Source organism: Colius striatus, chromosome 7 (genome assembly GCF_028858725.1).
Source record: "Colius striatus isolate bColStr4 chromosome 7, bColStr4.1.hap1, whole genome shotgun sequence".
Lineage (NCBI taxonomy): Eukaryota > Metazoa > Chordata > Aves > Coliiformes > Coliidae > Colius > Colius striatus.
In genome coordinates this window covers 24508107-24529747 of record NC_084765.1, presented here as the reverse complement: position 1 = coordinate 24529747, position 21641 = coordinate 24508107, and the positions used below count along the sequence as shown (strand labels likewise).

General features: G+C 39.4%; 1 protein-coding gene across 2 annotated transcripts in view; it reads right to left on the bottom strand.

Annotated features, from left to right (window-relative positions):
* Positions 1–19373, bottom strand: part of AQP9 (aquaporin 9) — a 29560-nt gene extending 10187 nt beyond the window's left edge. Inside the window, exons 1-4 of one of the 2 annotated variants that reach the window (XM_061999690.1) lie at positions 19315–19373; positions 18908–19036; positions 5397–5523; positions 1280–1417 (exon numbers count right to left, since the gene is read on the bottom strand). In XM_061999690.1, the coding sequence (XP_061855674.1) occupies positions 1280–1417; positions 5397–5523; positions 18908–19009 (367 nt within the window). In that variant the 5' untranslated portion in view covers positions 19010–19036; positions 19315–19373. The other variant, XM_061999691.1, reaches the window with a different exon arrangement.
* Positions 19374–21641: the final 2268 nt, after the last annotated feature.

Here is a 21641-nt window from a genome sequence, read left to right as displayed (position 1 = left end):
TGAGCACATGACACTCCTTCAAGTTGCAGGAAGCAAAAAGTACAAAAGAGGTTGGGAACTGGTAAGAACAAGAGGAGGGCAGAGTACCTGAGCAGAGATAGGGGTGTGAGAAAATCCTGCACTCCTGAACAACAGGAAGAATTCTCTAACCCTAGCCCTAAGTTCCCTACCTTGCCTTCCTATCCTACTGTTGCTCTTTGGCAGAAAACATTGAATCCACCCCCAGTCCCGTGTGCATGTTGATGTATTGCTGCATCCTGGCCACAGCCCTAATCCTGTCTGTCTGGCTTGAGGAGGAGCTGGATTCAGATGGAAATCCTCTTCTGGATCCCACAGATTCAAAATTCTAACACTAACCTTAAAACAAACCAACAAAATACCCCACCCCAAACCCAAACAAATAAAACCCACCAAACCCAAAATAGTTACCACAATTGCTAAAGATTTTTTTGTTCATGATTACTGCTGATACTGAACATCTCGCTGATATACAATAGAGGTTTCCATTTTCATTTCTCTGTTGGACTTAGACCCAGCACTTTCTGCAGACATAATGCCCATACGAGAAAGGCTTTGGAAGAGGCTGGGCTGAGTCAGTTAGAAGCAGTAGATGATTGAAGCAACCTATCCAACTGGGTTGATCAAGTCGGGGAGTCTGTTATTAAATTTTTTCCTTTTGTGGCACACTGTCTAAAAGAAACGTGCCTCGGGGGTCGGGTTTGGGGGTTGGGTTTTTTTTCCTTTTCCCTTCTAATATGTGACCCCTTTGTCACTCTACCTGGAGTCGACTGCCTTGGAGAGCCAGCTCTCTAGCGTGGTCTGAAGTTCAGTCAGGAGGGACTTGATCTCATATCCTGTAACCTCAGTGAACGATGTTGGTGATACTTGCCTACAGGCACTTGGATCAGGTTTTTAATGTTTTTAATTTTCTTGGAAGATGAATAGCCCTATATCCTGGCTATTAAGTCATTTAAAAGCCTTACTGAGAAATACATGATCTCAGAGTATCTGGTTTCCCATGAATAATTTTTCTAAATTTCAGAACATTTCCTGGAGTATTAGTGTTTGTGACAAGTTGTAGGATACCTGGAATGTTTGAGCCTTTTCCCTTCAAACTCTTTATGCTTCTTCCTTTCTCCTGTACGGCTTTAGTTTGAGTCCTGCCATTAGCTCTGTGTGAGCAGAGCCCTCTGCATGCTTAGTGTTCATTGAAAAGTTGGGGCCTTGGAGACTGGCTGACCTCCAGCTTGTCCTGTGAGCATGTCTAAGGTGTACTCACCATAATAAATCCCAAAGACAGCTGCTGCTCCAACAAATGCTCCCAGGAGTTGTGCTAATATGTAAATTGGTAATTTGGTCCATTTTAATCTTCCAGTCACGGACATGGCTAATGAAACAGCAGGGTTTAAGTGACCACCTGAAAAATAAATCACAAGATAAGCTATATGGATGATTCATATACATGAGAATAGGTGAAGGATTTGTAGAAATGTGGTCACGTTCAAACAGAACAACCAGTACATGCTTTTCTAGATATTATTTTGCAATTAAATGCTGATAGCAATGAAATTGAAGCAAGGTGGACGAAATTAGAGTAGGGAGGGGGAAAGGCACCAATATCCCGCTTCCCTCGTGGTATTTGCAGACTGTGCTATTTATCAGACTGCTGTTCTACAGTACATCATCTGTAGATGTGATGGCAACTTTTCTAGAAAAAGCCTAAATCTGCCCTATCAGTTGTGATGGGAGGGCCATCATTCTGCACATATTCTCTCTCCTAAAGGCATTTGGGTCTTTATTTTTAAGGGAGGATTGAGACAGCAGATCATTTGTTCAGTTTGGCAAGCATGTATTGAGATTAAGGACTGTTCCTGGCTTGATCATATAACTTGAGCAGATCAGAAGTACCCAGGTTTTAAGTCATGTTTCTGTCCCTGTTTTCAACCTGGGATTACTTAGGAACTCAGTTTTCACGAGCATAAAATAAAATAATGTTAGGGCTGTCCAGTATCATGCTTACTGTGGGTGAGCTGTGTCTAGATGGGATCTAGAGACAGCAGTGCGTAGTTCGTCATCACGTACTTTCATCGAGCTCTTACACCCTTCAGAAAGGCCCACAGTAAGGAAACTGATAAAGTAGCTGTGCTGAAACAGAGAGTTCTAGTTCACATGGAATTTCCTTCCTGTGTATTTAGGAGAAGCTACACTAAACTCACACATGGAAAAGATTTCAGCAACACTGAAATTCTTTCTGACAATTTTGGGTCCTAAAAAATATTTATCATTATGTCGCACACTAGTCGCTTCCCTCAACATCTTTTATCAACATGGAAAAAAAAGTGTTGAGTGCTTTGTTTTTTAAAAAAATGTGTAGTTGATACTTAAGAAATACAAAAACTCAAATAAATAAACAGATGGAACAGTACTGCACAGTAAAAATGCAGTAAAGCTCAAGTTTTGCAGGGACATAGCAGATCCACAGCTTACCTTCAAGGTAAAGCCTCATTTCAGCCTGCATGGTTATCAGAAAAAAATGGCCTTTGCCTTTAATAAGATAACTAAAAGAGCATGACATTTGTCTGTCAAAAGCTGGTGATGAAGAAAGGACCTCTATGTACAGTTTCTGTGTTTGTTTGCACTTCAGGTCAGTGAGTCATTATCTTATGAAATCCAGGCATCTTTGATACATAACGAACTGACAAACACAGATAACAAGCTGGATAAAACTTTCTTTGTATCATTTCCAAAACTCTGACCTAGTAACACCGGTCTTGAATTAATTTTGAATTCCTCACTGTGTTTCAAATTCCTCAGCATGTAGCAAATAGATGGATGGCACTTTATTTAACAGCCCTTCATGTGAATTTTGATAAATTGTTGTCTTGTCTTTTGTTCTTTACTCTGGCTGGAATGAATAATTTTCCTTTCTTTCAACACCTGATATAGTTCCCCACCTGTATATAATACAGGGTGATTATGATGGCCAGGACAAGTCATAACATTGGAAAGATGTCTGATTAACATTAAATCTGGAAAGGAAAAGTCTATTTGAAGGTTTTCATGATGATATAGGGGAGTGAAAAGATTCTTGGTTCGTGTGCCACTGGTAGTTTTGTAGGTGTCAAAAATAAAAAAAAGAAAAAAATCTGCATTGGATAGTGTGTTTCCCATTCTGTACTTGGTCACAGTCATGAGTTAGGCTGAAATGTTAAGTTGGGAAAAAATGGTGGGAAATTATCTGGGCATTGTGGAAAGCTAGATGGAGGAAAAGCAAGAGGGGGAATTTTTCTAGATAAAAGAGATCAAATTCCCCAAATGTGCCATGTTACTATGAATTTAGAATTCCATAAAGAACTTATGTAAAATATTTTAGCAGTACTTAGACATGAGACTTCATGGACAAAGAGCCACAGAATTTGCTAACAAATTCTATACAGGAACTGATATTCTAAAGTGGCCACTAGTAATCATATGTTACATAGTCACAGCCTGATGAAATATTTGTTCCCATTCTTTCACAGAGAAAATGCATTGCATGCAGAATCTTTTGGCACAGGAAAACCACAGGAAGCACAATACAGCAACATCTGCAACTGCTCTGCCCTGCTGGGATTGAACTCTAATCTTCTGTATAATAAGAATATCCCTTAAAGATGCAAATATTGGACAGGTTAGTGTCTTTACAGTTGTTTGGGTTTTTTTTTTAATGATGCTGCATTAGAAAGGTTTACCTGCCCATATGTAAACCAAAAGTGGTAGTTTAAAGTTATTCAAATAGTAGGAACGTGCTGATGAATAAATTGTGTGTGGCATTAAGGAACCATTCTGCTCTGTTTCAGTGAAGGTAGCAAGACTGCTTGTTTTCATAGAGTCATAGAGTGGTAGGCGTTGGAAGGGACCTTTAGAGATCATCTAGTCCAACCCCCCTGCAGAATCAGGTTCACCTAGATCAGGTCGCATAGGAACATGTCCAGCTGGGTCTCAAAGACCTCCAAGGAAGGAGACTCCACAACCCCTCTGGGCAGCCTGTGCCAGGGCTTCCTCACCTGAACAGTGAAATAGTTTTTTCTTATGTTTAAGTGGAACTCTTTGTGTTCCAGCTTCATCCCATTACCCCTTGTCCTGTTACTATTTACTATAGAAAAGAGGGTTGTCCCAACCTCCTGACACCCACCCTTTAGATATTTTTAAATGTTACTAAGATCTCCCCTCAATCTCCTCCTCTCCAGACTAAACAGCCCCAGTTCCCACAGCCTTTCCTTGTATGAAAGATGTTCCAGTCCCCTGATCATCTTTGTGGCCCTGCACTGGACTCTCTCCAGCATTTCCCTGTCCCTCTTGAGCTGAGGAGCCCAGAACTGGACACAGTACTCCAGATGAGACCTCACCAAGGCAGAGTAGAAGGGGAGAAGAACCTCCCTCAACTTGCTGGCCAGACTCTTCTTGATGCATCCCAGGACGACATTGACCTACTTGGCCACGAGGGCACATTTCTGGCTCATGTTTAGTTTATTATCAAGCAGGACTCCCAGGTCTCTCTCTGCAGAGCTGCTCTCGAGCAGTTCAACCCCCAGCCTGTACCGGTGCAGGGGGTTGTTCCTTCCAGATGCAGGACTCTGCACTTGTCCTTGTTGAACCTCATGAGGTTCCTCTCTGCTCAGCTCTCAAGCCAGTCAAGATCCCACTGAATGGCAGCACAGCCTTGTGGGGAATCAGCCAGTCCTCCCAGTTTGGTGCCATCAGGGAACTTGCTGAGGGTACACTCTGTCCCCTCATCCAGGTCGTTGATGAAAACGTTGAACAAGACTGGCTCTAGAACTGATCCCTGTGGAACTCCACTGGCCACAGGCCTCCAGCTCAATTCTGTGCTGTTGATCACCACCCTCTGGGCTCTGTCTGTTTTGCAGTACCTTGATCACTAGATTTTAATGTGAACTTAGGAACCTCCTTGTGCATGGTATCTCTGTAAAGAGATTTGTAAAAGAAGAGTAATGGCCACAGAAAATTATTCTATAGCAGCTATTTATAACAGCCTGCCCAGATTGGCTTTAACTTCTTTATGAAAGGTAAGAAAGGTCTCTATGAGAAATGGAGTACAAGGGCACCATTTACTAAGAGGGCAATATAAACTCCATATACAACACAGAGTATTGTGAAGTATTATACACAATACCGTGTGTTATTACAACCCAACATTTTCTATTTTAAAGGGAGTATGTAGATGCTAAAAGCAGTTATGCTAACATCTCCAATACTAATTTGGCCAAACTGACTGGTAGAAATAGGAAACAAAGAACCATCCTTTACATTGATAGTGTATTGCAGAATGAAAGCAATAAGACAGCCTAGAAATTACCGTGTCAACAAAATGCTGTATAAGAAAAAACTTCACTTACCAGAAATACCCCCAGTCACGTACACTGCTATGATAACTGCTGTTGCAAATCCAATGGTTATTGTCATGGGCCCACCGTGGGCTCCTCGACTCAGGACAGCCTGTCCCACAGACCCACATCCAAGGGCCTGTGTTTTGAAAGAGAAATGTAAAACCATGACTGTGTCTGCCAAATGTTATTGGTTAGTTTGCAATTCCTGCTGCTGTCCAGGTAGAGTTGAAAATGCTGTTGAATGTAGAAACATTGTTAGAATTTGAGATTATTGGCATGTGTGCCATTGTTGCTTTTGCTGCGATTAATATTTGCTCTTTTCCCCTGCTCTATGACCAGGAAGAATGTTTGCTAATAAGGATCTCTCCACAGAAAACGATTTTCAAGTACAATGATGAGAGTCTAAACAAGATCTCACAGCTTCTACAGCAAATCTCTGCACCTGCAAGTGAAAAGGGAATTAGTTCTGTGTGGTAAGTTTTCAGTTCCAGAATGCTGTTAGAAGCAATGAAAAAATTACTGTAAAAGTTATGATAGATAGTTCAAAAAGCTTTTAATGTTAATGATAAAGCTCTGCAATGAGACAGCTTTCTGAAGATCAGAGTATGTGTTGCTGCCTTGATATCATATATTGCTCTGTCAAAGTATTTCACTGTCTCTGAAGCTTGAACAATTAACTGAAGTTGGGATACTTAAATAATTCACATTGGAGCATTCTCGATGGAGTTAAACTAACTTCCATTTTATGTTGGTTTCCTTCAGAGAGAAGTTCATCCACACATTTAAATGGATGCTTAAGCTCATGCTTATTCAGTTCTAAAGCTTCTGCTTAGCTTCAAGAATATGTTTAGGTTGTTTTAAATTTGGTAAGAAACATTTTCAAAGGTACAGAAGGTCTTTAGTATAAGCCAGACTAGCTCCCCTTTTTCCACCAGAAATCATAGAATCATAGAACGGTAGGGGTTGGAAGGGACCTTTAGAGATCGTGTACTTTAACTCCCCTACTGAAGCAGGTCCATCTAGATCAGGTCACACAGGAATGTGTCCAGACGGGTTTTGAAAACCTCGAAAGAAGGAGGGAGGCTCCACACCCTCCCTGGGCAGCCTGTGCCAGGGCTCCCTCACCTTCACCATATTTTTTTGTTGTTGTTGTTACGTTATGTTTAAATTGAACTTCTTGTGTTCTGCTTCATCCCATTATCCATTGGCCTGTCACTAGATACAACAGAAAAAAGTGCTGCCCCAATCTCCCGACACCCACCATTTAGATATTTGTAAATATTAATGAGATTCCTCCTCAGTCTCCTCCAGACTAAACAGCCCCAGTTCCCGCAGCCTTTCCTCCTATGAAAGATGTTCCGGTCCCCTGATCATCTTGGTGGCCCTGTGCTGGACTCTTTCCAAAACTTCCCTATCCCTCTTGAGCTGAGGAGCCCAGAACTGGACACAGTACTTCAGATGAGGCCTCACCAGGGCAGACTAAGAGGGGAAGAAGAACCTCCCTCAACTTGCTGGCCAGACTCTTCTTGATGCATCCCAGGATGACATTGACCTACTTAGCCACGAGGGCACATTTCTGGCTCATGTTTAGTTTATTATCAATCAGGACTCCCAGGTCTCTCTTCACAGAGCTGCTCTCCAGCAGGTCAATCTCAAGTGCGGTTGCTTCTTCCCAGATGCAGGACTCTGTACTTGTCCTTGTTGAACCTCATGAGGTTCCTCTCTGCCCAACTCTCAAGCCGGTCGAGATCCCACTGAATGGCAGCACAGCCTTGTGGGGAATCAGCCAGTCCTCCCAGTTTGGTGTCATCAGGGAACTTGCTGAGGGTACACTCTGTCCCCTCATCCAGGTTGTTGATGAAGATGTTGAACAAGATTGGCCCCAGAACCGATCCCTGTGGAACTCCACTGGCCACAGGCCTCCAACTCAATTTTGTGTCATTGATCACTACTCTGAGTTTTGTCATTCAGGCAGGAATTTGTGTCTTTGAAAATCTGCTTTTTAAATGTATGCCTAAGTACTTTGCTGAATAAGGACCAAACACTCTATGGAAGTTATGAAATGATATCTGCAGTGTGAAAACTTTTGCTTCTCTGCAACTGCAAGTGGTATAAATCATACCATTTCTGGGATGTGACTGGATTTATCTTGAGAAACCTTAATTACATTCATGTTAAATTGCATATATATTCCTCCTTTTATGGTACCTAGGAATCTGATTCTTCTTATAAAATCATTCCATCATAGCCAATGCAATTTCTTTGGTTAATCTCCTTGTTTTGCTTTAATGTTCTTCCATAACTATGTCACCAACGACTTTATTGCAAATATTCTTTCTAATTATGTATATTTGGATTCATCAAATTTTGTTGTTCTAGAAAATGCTTATTTTCAGTGGCAAGTCAATTGCATTCAGAAACTGCAAAGTCACAGGAAAATCTCTCCTATTTTAGAAATACACTGTACCAAAACTAAGGTTTAACAAGCAAGTCCTGCTTGAACAGATGCAATTTAAACATGCAAAACTATACATTTGTTTCCATTATTTCCTCAAGGGCTTTAACTAATGCCAAAAGCTCGCAATAAAATTACACTCTTAACCAGCTTTGCAATCCAGACAGAGTTCCTGTTATGAAAGTGCCCCGAGACCATGTCATATACGCAGGTACACCTCTTGCCTTGAGGTTATAATCATGCAAGCAAACAAAACACTGTCTGGTGCCAAAGTGTTCCAGCTGTCAGGTTACCTAAGGATAGGGTGGTGTTAGATAGCAGCAGATTATTGAACAGTATAATTGAAAGTTAGAAGATGTATGCTAAGGTGCAGTCGACTGCCCTGCAATGGATGACACATGCTTATGTGATGCTGTTAGCATCAGGTACTGAGCAATTTGAATGGGAAGCACAAATGCACATACAGATATAAAACCAGAACAAAATACATTTTAGTTGTTCACAGATGAAATTATATTGTTGGGAGTTTTCTAAACTTCAGATGAGACAATTCTACTGACCATGCATTTATATGTTTGTTTAATATGGAAAGAATGGGTATGCTGAACTTTGTAAAATTGAAGAATGTGGCACAAGCAAGTAGGAAGTGGAATTAGCATGTTCTAGCCTTCGTTTTCCAGACTTCTCAAAGGGATTATTTCAGAAATTGAACGAAGCACAATGTCATGAAAGATACGTCTTGATGTGAAGCGAGTTCAGTAGGCTTGTCAGGCCTTCTGTACACTGAGGTGCAGCTTGCATTCAGGCAAGCAGTTAGATCTAGGAGTATGAGGTGTTCTGAAATGGCATAGGCAAAGTTCTGCAGACACAAAGAAAAGGCCATTCTTCTGAAAATACTGCCCTTTTCTGTAAGGACAAGGAAAAAGAGAACAGGGGTGAGGCAGATGGGTGTAGAAAAGGATAAGGGAGAGTAACCCCATCTGTGTATATCAACTACAAATTCACAAAAAGAGGGAAGGAAATAGCAGAGGGAGGCTGTGGCCTCCCTTCCCTGATTACCAGAACTGTGGAGAATTCTACAGAACCAGTTATGTACTCCTCTTGCATAACAGCTTCTGCTCTGCACATCATAGGGAAATATGTAACTCCAGATGCCCCCTTTGTTGTGCTGACAAGTCTCAGAAATCTCAGTCTACAAACAAGAAGACAAGCAAGCCAGCATGCAAGCTGCTTGGTGGATGCTGAGAAATGACTGCTTGTTCGTGTACAATGTTTAAACACTACTGCAGATACAGTCAGTGTGTGCTTGTTCTGGGATGGGGAAACTGGGAACAGAACTACAAATCGGAACCTTGTCACAGTAATATTTTCTACATCTGCTGTTGTTATAAGGAGACAAAAAATTTTCTCATACCTACTGTAGCTAGGTTTCTATAACTGGAAACTATCACCTAATCATGTAATTACATGAGCAGCAATTTAATACCCTATGAATTTTTGCTTGACTGAATTAAGACTAACTAGATCATCAAGTTGTAACTAAATATTCTAAGTTTCTAGGCCAAACTTAGCAATCAGCTGTACCCACACAAACTCATTGATTGAAGCACATGGAGTTGGTGGGAGCTTAATTTACATTAGAATATAGCCAGATTTCTTTATCTTATGTTACCAGGTTTTCATCTTAGCAGTTGTCTGTAGCCTGATCTGCTTAAATTTACTGGAGTATCTTCAGTACTGACATTTTATTCACAAAGTAATTAGTTTACTGTCATAAATAACATGTTTGGGTGTGGAATAGCTGTCTGCCCATTCTCTGCCAAAACCCTTGCGTCATAGACATTAGATCCTTGTCTTTGCCTTTGGTAACAAGGAAACATTAGGAAAGAAAAACAACTGGCCTCCGATGAGCCTAATGTCGTGTTACTCCCTGGAAGCTTGCAGAATTTTCTCTCTGTCCCACTCACTAGAAAGACTAAAGATCATTTTGCCTCTCTCTGTGCTACTTTCAATGCTTTTGCAAATGCTTGTTGTAGCATTTTTTCAGTGTAAATAGGATTTCCTGCAAGATATGAATCCAGAATTTCAGGGAATCTATTTTTCTACACGGCCTGTTAAGGTGTTTAAAGCTTTAAGGAGAATGCTTATACAAAAAAAGTCTCCTTTTTATCGAACACATCTAGCGATACCGTGCATTCATAGCCCGACACTTTTACTATAACATTAAAGAGACAGCCAAGTGTTCTGCTCTCTAGCTTTGTGGAAACAATGACATGTGTTTTGTTATATCTTATACATCACCAGTTATGTAGTGAGTTACATACCTATGGTGGGGTTCCATAGATATTTCTGCAGAGTACAGCCTCAATGGCCACAGAACTGATGATGCTCTATACAAATACAAGAACTCAATGTGCTACAAGAAATAGAGTCAGCAGTTACACACACACACCCCCCCACCCCCCCTCAAACAAAAAAAGCACATTATACTTTCAGTTAGGAAATCCTAGGAAAAAAAAGTTCAGAATTAATATTTTAGACAGTATTCAGGACAGAACTATGTGAAGACGTCCCAAGGATCCCTCCACCAATTCACAGTTTTCTTTAAGGAAGACTTTGTTAAGGTGAGACAACCCTGCCTCTTTTCCACACCTATATTCTCCTGCTGTTCCCCAGACAGACGTTTCCTGCTACCACATGACTTGTCTGCTTTCCTTTCTCAGAGTGAACAGACCTGCTCTGGATTCTGCCATGCAGTATGTTACTGTGCAGTGCTGTGAGGGAGAAGGCTTGGAGGGGCAGTAAGGCTCAAGCTGTGTGCTTGCACTGGCTGTCCCCAGTTCTAAAATTATGTATTCCCAGTCTGTGGAAGCAGAGCAATATTGCTGGGACATTTGAGGACATGAGAGCAAGGCCTGGTATTTCAATACTTAAGGAAATCTCCATGATTTCCCCAAGCAATCAGACTTAGCATGTCATCTTTAGGCCCACAAAAGCAAGGATACAGGTGGGAAGAGTCAGAGAGTCCTTTGGAGGTTGGGAGAAGGGGTTGCATTTGCCTTTCACTGCACAGAAGGATCTCTTTGACCAAAATCGCCCATGAAAACATTAGAGGGTTGTTTGTGGTTTACTGTCGTATTGTACAGTCCCCCCTGCCCCTCATTAATGTTTCCATATATGGTTAGTTTGGGTGTTGCTTATAAAAGTAGCAAGTAAACTTTTCTGATAAGAAGCTGATTACTAAATTGTTGATGTCCTTCTAAAGGTCTTTAATTTGGAGTATGTTTTAGAGCTCACTTTCACTTCCAATCTCTTTGTTTATAAAACAAGTCTGCCTAACAATTTCTCTGTGTTTTGTAATGGATTTGAAACTCTTTCCATACAGATCTATATTTTTGTTATATTTGTGTATCATGTAAGGCCTTACTTCAGACTGGGCTTCTAAGCATTCTTTCAATAGGGATAGTAATGCTAACAGCAACAAAAATAGAGACATGTTAGATCGACTACAATTCAGGGCATTGGCTCTGCAAGAATTCAAGTTGCAGGAAACTCCTTACAGGAAAGAGCAATCTTCATCTAATTTCATGTTTAATATTTGCCATCTTTTAAGTCGGATAGTACTTGAATTTTTTAAGATAAGATAAAAATACACCTTTCCAGTCAAGTAATTTTTAAATACTTGAAAGGCACATGGTCTTATTTTATCATTAATTAAATATTTTTGTGGGAGCAGGGAGGATTTCTGTACATTGTGATTTAATCAAAGTTGGAGTAATAAAAATCATTATATTCATTCTCTTGATAATCTCCTGGGAAACAACCAATATCCTTCTGGATTCAAATGGATTTCCCTTTATGTTTTTTCAGACTTGCTGTCTAATAAAATAAGTGTTTGAAAAAAACCCTTATCATTTAGTTAATGAAATACTATAGACATAAGATTCAAAATGATTGCCATTTTGAAATAATTTTTTTAATGACAGAAAGTAGTACTACTTGGAGTCATGAATGGAAATTTATTAAGGTTTTGGATTAATTGTGTGTCTAAAGCTTTCAAAACATATAAAGATCTGATTCAAATTGCTCTGTGGGGAAAAAATATAGTGAAAATGGTGAGGGATAGACTGTGCTGTGTTATATAAACTGATGCTTTTTCATTTTTATTATGAGTTTTGCATAAGCAATTAGAAAACAAATAAAAGCTTGAAATCACCTAGAGAGAATGTAAAGTTCTGCATTCTCTCATATTTTATTGTGCTTCATTTTGCACTCTTCATGCTGAAATGCTAAAATGCTTTTCTTTCTGAATTATATAGGCCAACTGGCTTTAGTCAGTTTCTTCAGTGAATATTATTTTCTTACCTCCCTTGCAAAGAGGCTAGGAAGAGAAAAGGCTAGGCAAGGGAAGAAAATCTTACTTAGTAGCTTCTTGAGGAGAAAAAGAGCCTATTCAGTTCAGTTTCCCTCCCAGGTTATTCATTTATTTTTGAGCTGAGATGTGCTTCTCTGCTTTGCTTCCTACACCGACTGAAAAGATTAAAGTCTTTCTAAACTCTTATAGTGTTATTCTCTGTAACTGTGCTCAGAGAATTGTATCACTCAGAGTGCAGGAGCAGGCATTGCAGTTTCTAAGAAAGGAGGTTTTCTGTCCTCTCTTAGGAGTACAACAGTAAGTGTATCTCTTCTTTTATACTTTCCTTTGTGTGCAGAAACAGGTTGACTAGATCTTTACTGTGCCCTCATAGTTGGAGGAGATGCATGGTTATGAATAATTAGAGGCTCAATATGGTCTCTTCCTAAGCTGAATGTTTTTAATAGGAAAGAAACTTTGAGGAATGGGTTAAAGCAGACCAGGATTTGGAGAGCTCACTAGAATTCACTTTTAGCCAGAATGGTTTATTGAAGGGTTGAGATCACAAAGATATAAACTCGCTATATGGCATGAACTGCATTTATTATCTTTTATTCTGTTCTGCAACTGTTTATGACAGTTTTAAACAGGTTATTACTTTTATTACCTTTTTTTTTTTTTTAATTTGGCAAAACTTTTGAAAAAACAGCCCATAAAATTGTGTCTGTAAAATGGAAATTCAAGGTTTGCACTCGCACTTGAGTATTGGAAGGGTCCAAGCATTCTGTAAGGCTCAGGGAGAGTGCCTACACTTTAGTCCAGTAGATGCAAGAAGGTATATCTAAAGAAAAAGGTCCCAGGTAAGTAAGTTGAACTTACTGGAACCTCTTGGTTAAACAACGAGAAAAGAGTTATGTGTTGAGGCTGATGTTGCAGAGATGAAGATAATTCTCTTTTAAAACTTTCATGCAACACAGAACATCTGAGTCATCTGAAAGTTTAAAATGTCATATACTGGAAAACTTCAGTTTATTTGAGAACAAAAGATTTCCTGTGACTTCAGAAATATTTGCTTTAATGAGCATTTTAGGCTAAAAGAATAATTAGGTAATCTCCTTTACAGTTCTTTCACACTGCTAATTACTCATCAGAATTAAAGACTGACTTCAGGGAAACAGAAGTATTGTCTAGAATTAAAAAAAAAAAGAGTAAAATTATAGAAATAATACCAGTGGGCAAGAAACCTCCTTAACCTCAGCACAACTAAGGGTCTTTGTTACTGCTTTGCCTTCCGTTTGCAACGCTGATTTACTAGAGTTGTGAGAAAGAGGAAGAATTTGCACATCTTCAGCAGAATACGTAGCAAAATTTCCTACCGTCAAAATACAAGCAAATGGTACAATTGCAGAAGCAGAAGGGACCCTTAGTTGGTGATGACAGGGAAAGGAAGCATCTTACTCCCATAAAACGAGTGGGATTGGTCTGGAAGTGCAGGATTACATACTATGACATTAGATTCATGAGTTATTTTTATTATTTATTGTTTGTACTATAGCACTGCTGCTACAGGCCCTAATGTATGGATCTCTGTGATACAGATACTTTTCAGAGTGCTTACAGTGCTAAGGCCCATGGTATTTGTAGCATTATATAATATTTTAAAAGCTGCTAAGTGACAGATCAAAATAGCAATTATAAATAAGCTTTAATAACCTTTTTTTTCCCCTAGCTTTGACAAACTTAAATTCACTGTCTGAGAGCTAATTATACGAGTTTCTGTAGTCCAGGAAATTCATTGCTGATGGCAAACAAGGTAGCTGTTAGAAGCTACTACTATTTAATTTAGTTGTCTACCTTAAACAAAACTTGCTGTAAGAAATTTCTTCCTATGCAGAGTATCCCTTTCACCAAAATGTAGAAAATTAAATTTTATCTTTGCTTAAAATTTTTGAAGTCCTAATTTTGTATTAAATGCTAAACAATTATTTAGGAAGTAAATGATCAAAAGCTATATTTGCTTTCATGTAAAAACATAATGTAATGAGGATTCTAGTGCCTGTTTGGAATAAGAGATATATGTTACTGTACAGCATTGTAACTAACTGGAATGAAAGGAAGAAAGATATGGAAAAATTGATTTAATTTTAATCTTCTGGACTCAGCAAATATAATGTCATACTTAAGCAGGCAAGACTAAACTCCACAACAAAACAGGAGTGATAACTTACAGAATGAGGTGGTCATTATAGAAAAAAGAGACAAAAAGATTTTGATGAGCAAAAGGTAAATAGTCTTCTTTCTCATTAGTTACACTGTTTGCAGTGTGGGGTGTCATACACTCTGTTCCTGCTCAAGCCCTGCATTCTCTGTGCACACACAAACATTTGCTTCGGTGGAAGCTTTGCAAGAGGCTCCCTGCCTCCAGTTGAAGGATAAGGTTTGGGATAGGAATATATATACTCATTTATCTTTAAATGCTAAATGAAAGCCTGTGTTCTGTTTCAGTGAGGGAATGTACACTGCTCTGGACTCAGGAGATATTGCACCTCCTTTCTGGGAAATGATGTTTAGAAAGATACTCTTGAGAGTAAAGATGAAATACAAACCATATTAGGTGAGCAGCAGCCAGTAAAGGAAGCCACATGGTCCATTTGACATCTCTTTTTGGAACTGTTCCAATTGGGATATGTTAATTAATGGCGTAAGCCAGAGTAAATCCCATTTTGTTTGAGCAATGCTGCCAAGTTCCAAAGGGGAAATATGGAGAGAAGCATGATCAAAAGCAGAATGCAGTTGGATAGGTGAGTTCCAGACAGACTTACTGAAAAGTTACATAAACCATTTCTCTGATATGGCATGGTTTCTTAACTGTCTTGTGCTGGTACCCAGATGTTGTCCCCCAAAGTAACCCACAGGGGCCCTGGGAGAAAACATACTGAACCAAGAGACATGTTGGAGAACAAAAAGCTCTCCAGAGAGCTCTTTCTCTAGGAGAACCTCATGGACAGCCTCAGCTATAGAAGACCGAGGCTGTGTCAGAGGCTAGGAAATGTGTGGGTGCACTGACCTCTCAGCCACCATGGTACAAACGAGCAGGTGTTCTCCCACCTCAGTGACCTGTTGCATAGGTGTAGGGAGGGAGCAGTGCCATGAGTTGGTTCCAGTCACACTAAACCCCACATTTCTCAGTATCCATTTCCTGGAACACAGTTGTATTCTTCTCAAATGCTCATTGAATATTTTATTAGTAGATTGTGGGGTTTGTGGATGTTTATTCTAAATTACAAATGGCACAATTAAACTTTTCAGGTTGAGGGTTTGCCACGTGACAGTACCAAGGTAAATGCAAGAAATGGACAGGAGCTCATAAAATAATCTACAAATGTAGACACAGCATAGTGCATGTCCTCATTGCCTGTACTGCAAATGTAGCTTAATGACATTGAAACTGCACCACTCCATTTAAGAGGGGAAGTGCAACATTTTCTCAGCTTGATAAAATCTTACAGAGTGAATATGATATAGTTCAAGGCAGTAACCAAAAGCTTAGTGCAACCAAAGCCACATGCAAGTTGGTTATGGACTGTACATTTTGGCTTTTCTGCCTTGGTTCTTGTTGCAGAGTGTAATTAGACAAGCTATGCTATTCCTTGAGGAATAAGTCAAGGCTTGATACTGAAATAAATACTTGTTTGCCCAGCAGAATAGGTCTATAAGTACAATAGCCTAATGACGATCAGAATTACCCAGGCAGTCAATAATGGCAGCTACTCCGTGTACCATCGGACTCATAAAGCAGGGCACTTCCAGGTTCAAAAAGACTGGTGTTGCTCACTGAACCCTCAGAGGCTGAAATCAGGTGCTTTAATAAGCAGAGAGAGGGGTTCACACAAGCTGTGTCTGTATTATCAAGTCATGCAATGCAAGCAGCTGGTTCAGAGAAGCTGACTATGGACATCTCAGGAGGGATTACTTAGGAATATCTTTGGTCTGATCCACTGGTCAGCACATTTGCTGTGATTCTGAAGCTCACCTTCAACTTTAGTTTAATTTGAACTTCGGTTTACATGCTCTGAGAACATGCTGCAAGGCAAATCACAGCACGTGAAGTGGAGATGATCAACAGATGTTATCCAAACTGTTTACCCAGTGACTTTCCCAAGGCTTGTTGTGTCAAATCTGTTCAATGTTGCAGGCCAAGACCTTCTCATTCCCGGGCGAAGCTTGATTTTTGCCTGATGAGTGATTTCCCTTTCTATGTTACAGTTTGTACATTTTCCAGCTTGGAAAATAGCAATGCAAGGCTTGAGAGTTACCAAAGAAGTAGCTTAAGCTCTTAATAGTATGTGGTCTGTGAAGTTGTTCTCCAGGAAAAACAGACAAAGGTGATTTGGGGAGACAGAATTTCACCCAGATAACTTCCAGAGGTGCAAGGCTGGTTGCAGATTTTGGTGTGGTCAATTGGCATTGACCTCCAGACAGAGCCTGTGTGTAATTGAAAGGTTCATTGCTGGTGCAGGTGCTCCCGACAGACTGTAAACCCCATCACAGTGACGAGAAATGGCTTCACTGTGCAGTAGGCTGTGCACGCTCATCTCACTTTCACTTTGTAGCAGGATTAAGACGTAATAATTGGCTGGTGGAAGCAAGCTATCACTTCTTTTGCATATATGATGTCTGTTTTTCAAGGATTTCTGCCTTCTGATTTACCAGAGTGCCCCTTTCATCAGCTCGAATTTAAGGGTTTAATATTTTTCTGTTCTTAAAGAGAAACTACTTATTAGCTGACAGAGCATTAAAGCAATAACCGCAGAAAGGTCCGTTTCTTCCCAGTACACGCTTTGTATTGCTACTAACCTGCTCAGTCTAAACATAAATTGGAATCTTAGAATGGTTAGGGTTGAAAGGGACTTTTAGAGATCCTCTAGTCCTGTCCTGTCACTAGATACAACAGAAAAAAGGGATGCCCCAACCTCCTGACACCCACCATTTATATACTTGTAAATATTAATGCAATCCTCCCTCAATCTCCTCTTCTCCAGACTAAACAGCCCCAGTTCCCACAGCCTTTCCTCATAAGGAAGATGTTTCAGTCCCCTGATCATCTTGGTGGCCCTGCACTGGGCTCTCTCCAGAAGTTCCCTGTCCCTTGATGTAACCAAGCACTGAGAAAGCTGCAGTTAATTCTACATTAGACTCTGCTCTGCTTTAAGAAAAGGTTTAAACTAGAATGAGTGAAAAAGGATTGAGAAACAACAGTTTTCTGCTTCATTTTCCACTGTGTTCATACAGTGAGTTTATTAGAAAATGGGTTCTGAGTTTGTATTTCCTTCTAGTCTTGTGCAGTAGAACATTAAATAATAACATTTGTGGTCTACTCTGTTCTTTAATGTGTTTTCTTTACTTGCTTAATTGTATTAATGGAAAGAGGAGGAGGATCTTGTGGCGAGGACAGAGTACTGTAAGTCAGGTGATCTGGGTTATATTCAGAGTTCTGCCACAGGCTTCCTGTGCAGTCTGCTGTAAATTAGGTTTGCCACTAGAGAAAATGAAGATAATGACATTTCCTCTCCTTACCAGAGTGTTGTGGCACTTAATTCATTAATGTTTGTAAAGTGCTTTGTGCTCCTTGCTTCTAAATGTGCTCCTTACTGTCATAATGTCTCATGCATAGTATTAAATTTGGGAATAATGTTGCTTTAGTGCCTGGGCCATTCAGTTTACTGAAGTGTAGTAAAGACCTTTATTTTCATGTATTTTATGAGATACTGGAATTTTTTACTTGAAATTTAGCCAATATAGTTATTGTTATAAAATATACTATGTCAGTACTATGCCTGCTTCTTTTTTCTTCATATGCTTTCACTATGATGAAATATTTAGCAATAAGCAAGACTGTCTTGTTCAGATGAAAAGGAGGAGGAAAAAGTTTGGCATAAATTCTCTAGCTGCTTGTCTTCCAGCTCTGTTACTGAGTCTGCTCTCTAGCCTGGTAAATTACAGGGTAGAGCTCTATGTCACAGTGCAAAATTCACAGAAAAATTGAGCAAGAAACTAAGTAAAAAAAAAAATCTAGGGATATAAAAACAGGGAGTTCTTGTATTTACCTAAATTGTAGCAGTACTACAGGACCAAGAAACTGTCCAATTTATGTAATACAGTTAAAAACGAAGTAAAAACCAAGTTAACTTACAAAATCTCTGAGGTTCGGCAATGCAACTCCAAATAAATACACTACAAATCACACAGCTAAATTTCTGTATTGCACAGGAAAATAACACAGCTAAAATTGTCTTAGTGTGCAATATAGTATGCTTTTTTTTTAAAGCAAATAGAAGTGGTGCATAGAAGTGAAAGCAGAATAAACAGCTGAGTTTTTTAAAAACAAAAATATTATTAACATCCATTGTGTATATCTGTGTAATAGTGTAGTAGTTCACTGAAATTCTGCCCTCACATGAAATAAAATGCCTCTCAGACAACTGTAATACATAAAAGCTATCTGTTTTTAATAGCCAGTAGTAATTACATCAGGTGAAGAAAGGAATTTCAAACTTACCATAAATAGAAGCAGTTCATTCAAGGCTGTACAACGTTTGTCAGACAGTAACCACATTGCTGGTACAGCACAAGAAAAAGCATATATGTCCCCTTGGAAGCAACTGCCCAACGTTAGATTAGTAGGAAGAAAGGAAAGCAGCTGACACTTACTATCAGTAAAAAAGTTCCCAGGAATTCAGACAGGGCTTCTTTAACTGAGCTGTTCTTCAAGGCAAATTTCTCCTTTAAACTCCTCTTGCTTTTCCGGCTCATTTTGGCTTCGTCTATTGTTCTGGTGCCCTGGTTACAAACACACACAAAATTTGTTCGGCATTTGTCCCTGCTTCAGCTGAACTTTGACACTTACACATGGAAATATGAGATTTCATCTTGTACAGCCAGTGAAATCATCTGACTGCGGACATTGACAACCGACTCAACATGTCCTAACAATTCATCATGAGTTTTCTATCCTGTGCCTTCTCTGAATACGCTTCTATTTATAATGGTTAGATAATACCAGTAATTTCACAATCAGAACTCTTCTTTTTTTCCTTGCAGAATGGATTAATCATTACCTTTCCTGATATGTTACTTTCTTTTTTTTTCCTGGTAAAATGAATAAAATGTTGTTGCTGTTACTCTGATCAAAAAGAGAAGCAAAAAGAGAAACCACAAAGTAAGGAACCAAAATATGGTTGAAAATTTCTCTCTGACCTACATTGGGATTTAAACCACGCTACTATTGGCTGTCCAAAAACTTTTCAAGAAGAGGTTCTAAAAGAGAGTGAATGCTTGTGAGAATGCTGTGCTTTACCCTGTAAACAAGAGCTCCTCTCTTGTCACTTCTGAGGGATTTAAAGGGCTAATTACAAATCTTCCCTTGGTGTAATATCTTGAATTTATATATTCTCTCACAATACCCTTTCTGGACTAAATGTCTTGCTCACTAGTGACCTACCCTGTTTACAAAATAGCAACGAGGCAGAATAAATTAGGTACAATTAATGAAATCTGCTTCAGACCAGTGGCTCCCTATAATGCAGTACAGGCAAGTGAGGCACTGAGTGACTACATGTCTCCAACATCTTTAGTTTAAAAGTGCATAGGTGCTACAATATGAAGCATTATATTATTATTATTTTCCATAGTCTTAAGACATGAAATTGCTGAACACCTCAAAGAACTGGGCTTCCTAGAGAAAAATATTACACCCTTAATCTCTTAAACATCATGAATGGTTTTGTCAGATGTGATACTGACTTGACTGGTTGATTTACAAGTATTTTCTGTCATTTGACTTGACACCAAAACCTTAGCCCAGTCCTCCTGGCAGATTATTTTGGCATGTGTTGTAGATGTTCAGTGCCTTGGTTTGTATCTGTCCTAAACCTTTTTCACCTTGTACCACTACTATTGTCTCTTGTGAACAGGACAGAGGTTTACAGGACTGAGCAAATGGGCCACTTCTGTTATTCCATCAGTGCTCTTCCTTGCCTTATTCTAGAACTTGCAGCTGTACTCACCACCACCAGTTTCAAACCTTAACCACCCAGTTCACCCCCACCTCTCAATTTTCATCCTTAACTACTTTTCTGTGTCCTTTTACTCAACTTTCTCTACCTCTGCATTGAAGTACTGCTCTGCCTTTAGCTGATTCAGAAAGTGCTGGCCTGTAGAAAGCCACATCGCTGATGAATTATAGGATGATCTGTCTTGGTGCTGTACAAGCCAGGGTAAGAACCCATGCAACAGCTCTAGGAGTGCTACAAGTCCTGTACTACAGGACCTGCCTGTCCTGCAGGTCCACACTTGCACAGGCAGCTGGGAGCTACCTCTGGGAAGCCTGTGTGGGGCAGTTGGAAAACTTTTACCCTTGAACCCTGCAAAACAAAGATGTTATTCAGGACCCTAATTATCACAGCACACTAAAGTACATGTTTATTATGTCTGTGAGAGAAGTCTTTCAAAATTCTGTATACAGTAGAACTGAGAGAGGATGCTAGAGAGGCCATTCATTACAGCAGAATGAGATAAACCACTTCCTCTCTTCCAGGAAAATGAAAAACAAAGACATTTATGAATGCTTTTTTTTGTTGTTGTTTGTTCATAGCAGTTCTTTTTTTTATGCCAATGCAGATCTCTCTCACCAAGTAGTATGCAGACACGTCTTAGTTTAGTCTCATAACAGGCATGATGGTGTTAACACTATTTTTCAACTAACAATAGGACAGACACAGAACTCCTCTTCTTTGTCCAGATTCTGTTGCCTTCCTTGTAACAGGTTCATGTCTCTATAGGGTGGAGAACTGACACAAATATGTATGGTTTATGTCTTTTTTCTTCAGATTTTCTTCAATACTTAAAAGAAACTGTGTGATTTAACTCCATTAATAAGAACCATAATGGTAAGTTAGACCAAAGGTCCTTCTCAGCTCTATAACCAGGTTCAAGCTAATGTTCTAAGAAAGTATAGAAGAACAGAGTACACAGGGAATGATTGCTTCCTTGGTAAATCCTTGAAGCTTTTGACAATTTGCAATTGAAAGTTGCTGCGGCACTATGGAATAGCGTTCAAATAGAAAAAGGGTCAGCATAGAACATTTGAAGTTAAGTTTCCCCTTTTATTGACTTCAGAAAGAAATTCTAAAGATGTTTCCCAAATCTAACAAATAGGTACAGAACATTACAAGAAAGACAAATAAAATGTAAAGAAAAACACTATGAAAGCTTTGACCTTAATTACTAACTCATGTGTTCCATGCTTGACCTTTTAGTCACATGCAATGGACCACCTGGTTCAACAATGGAATGGAAATACACTGTGATTATTGTTTTCTACTGATCCCTTTCACCTGGGCCCTGCTTCCAGAATCATAATGATAAAGATGCTGGCAGTGCCACC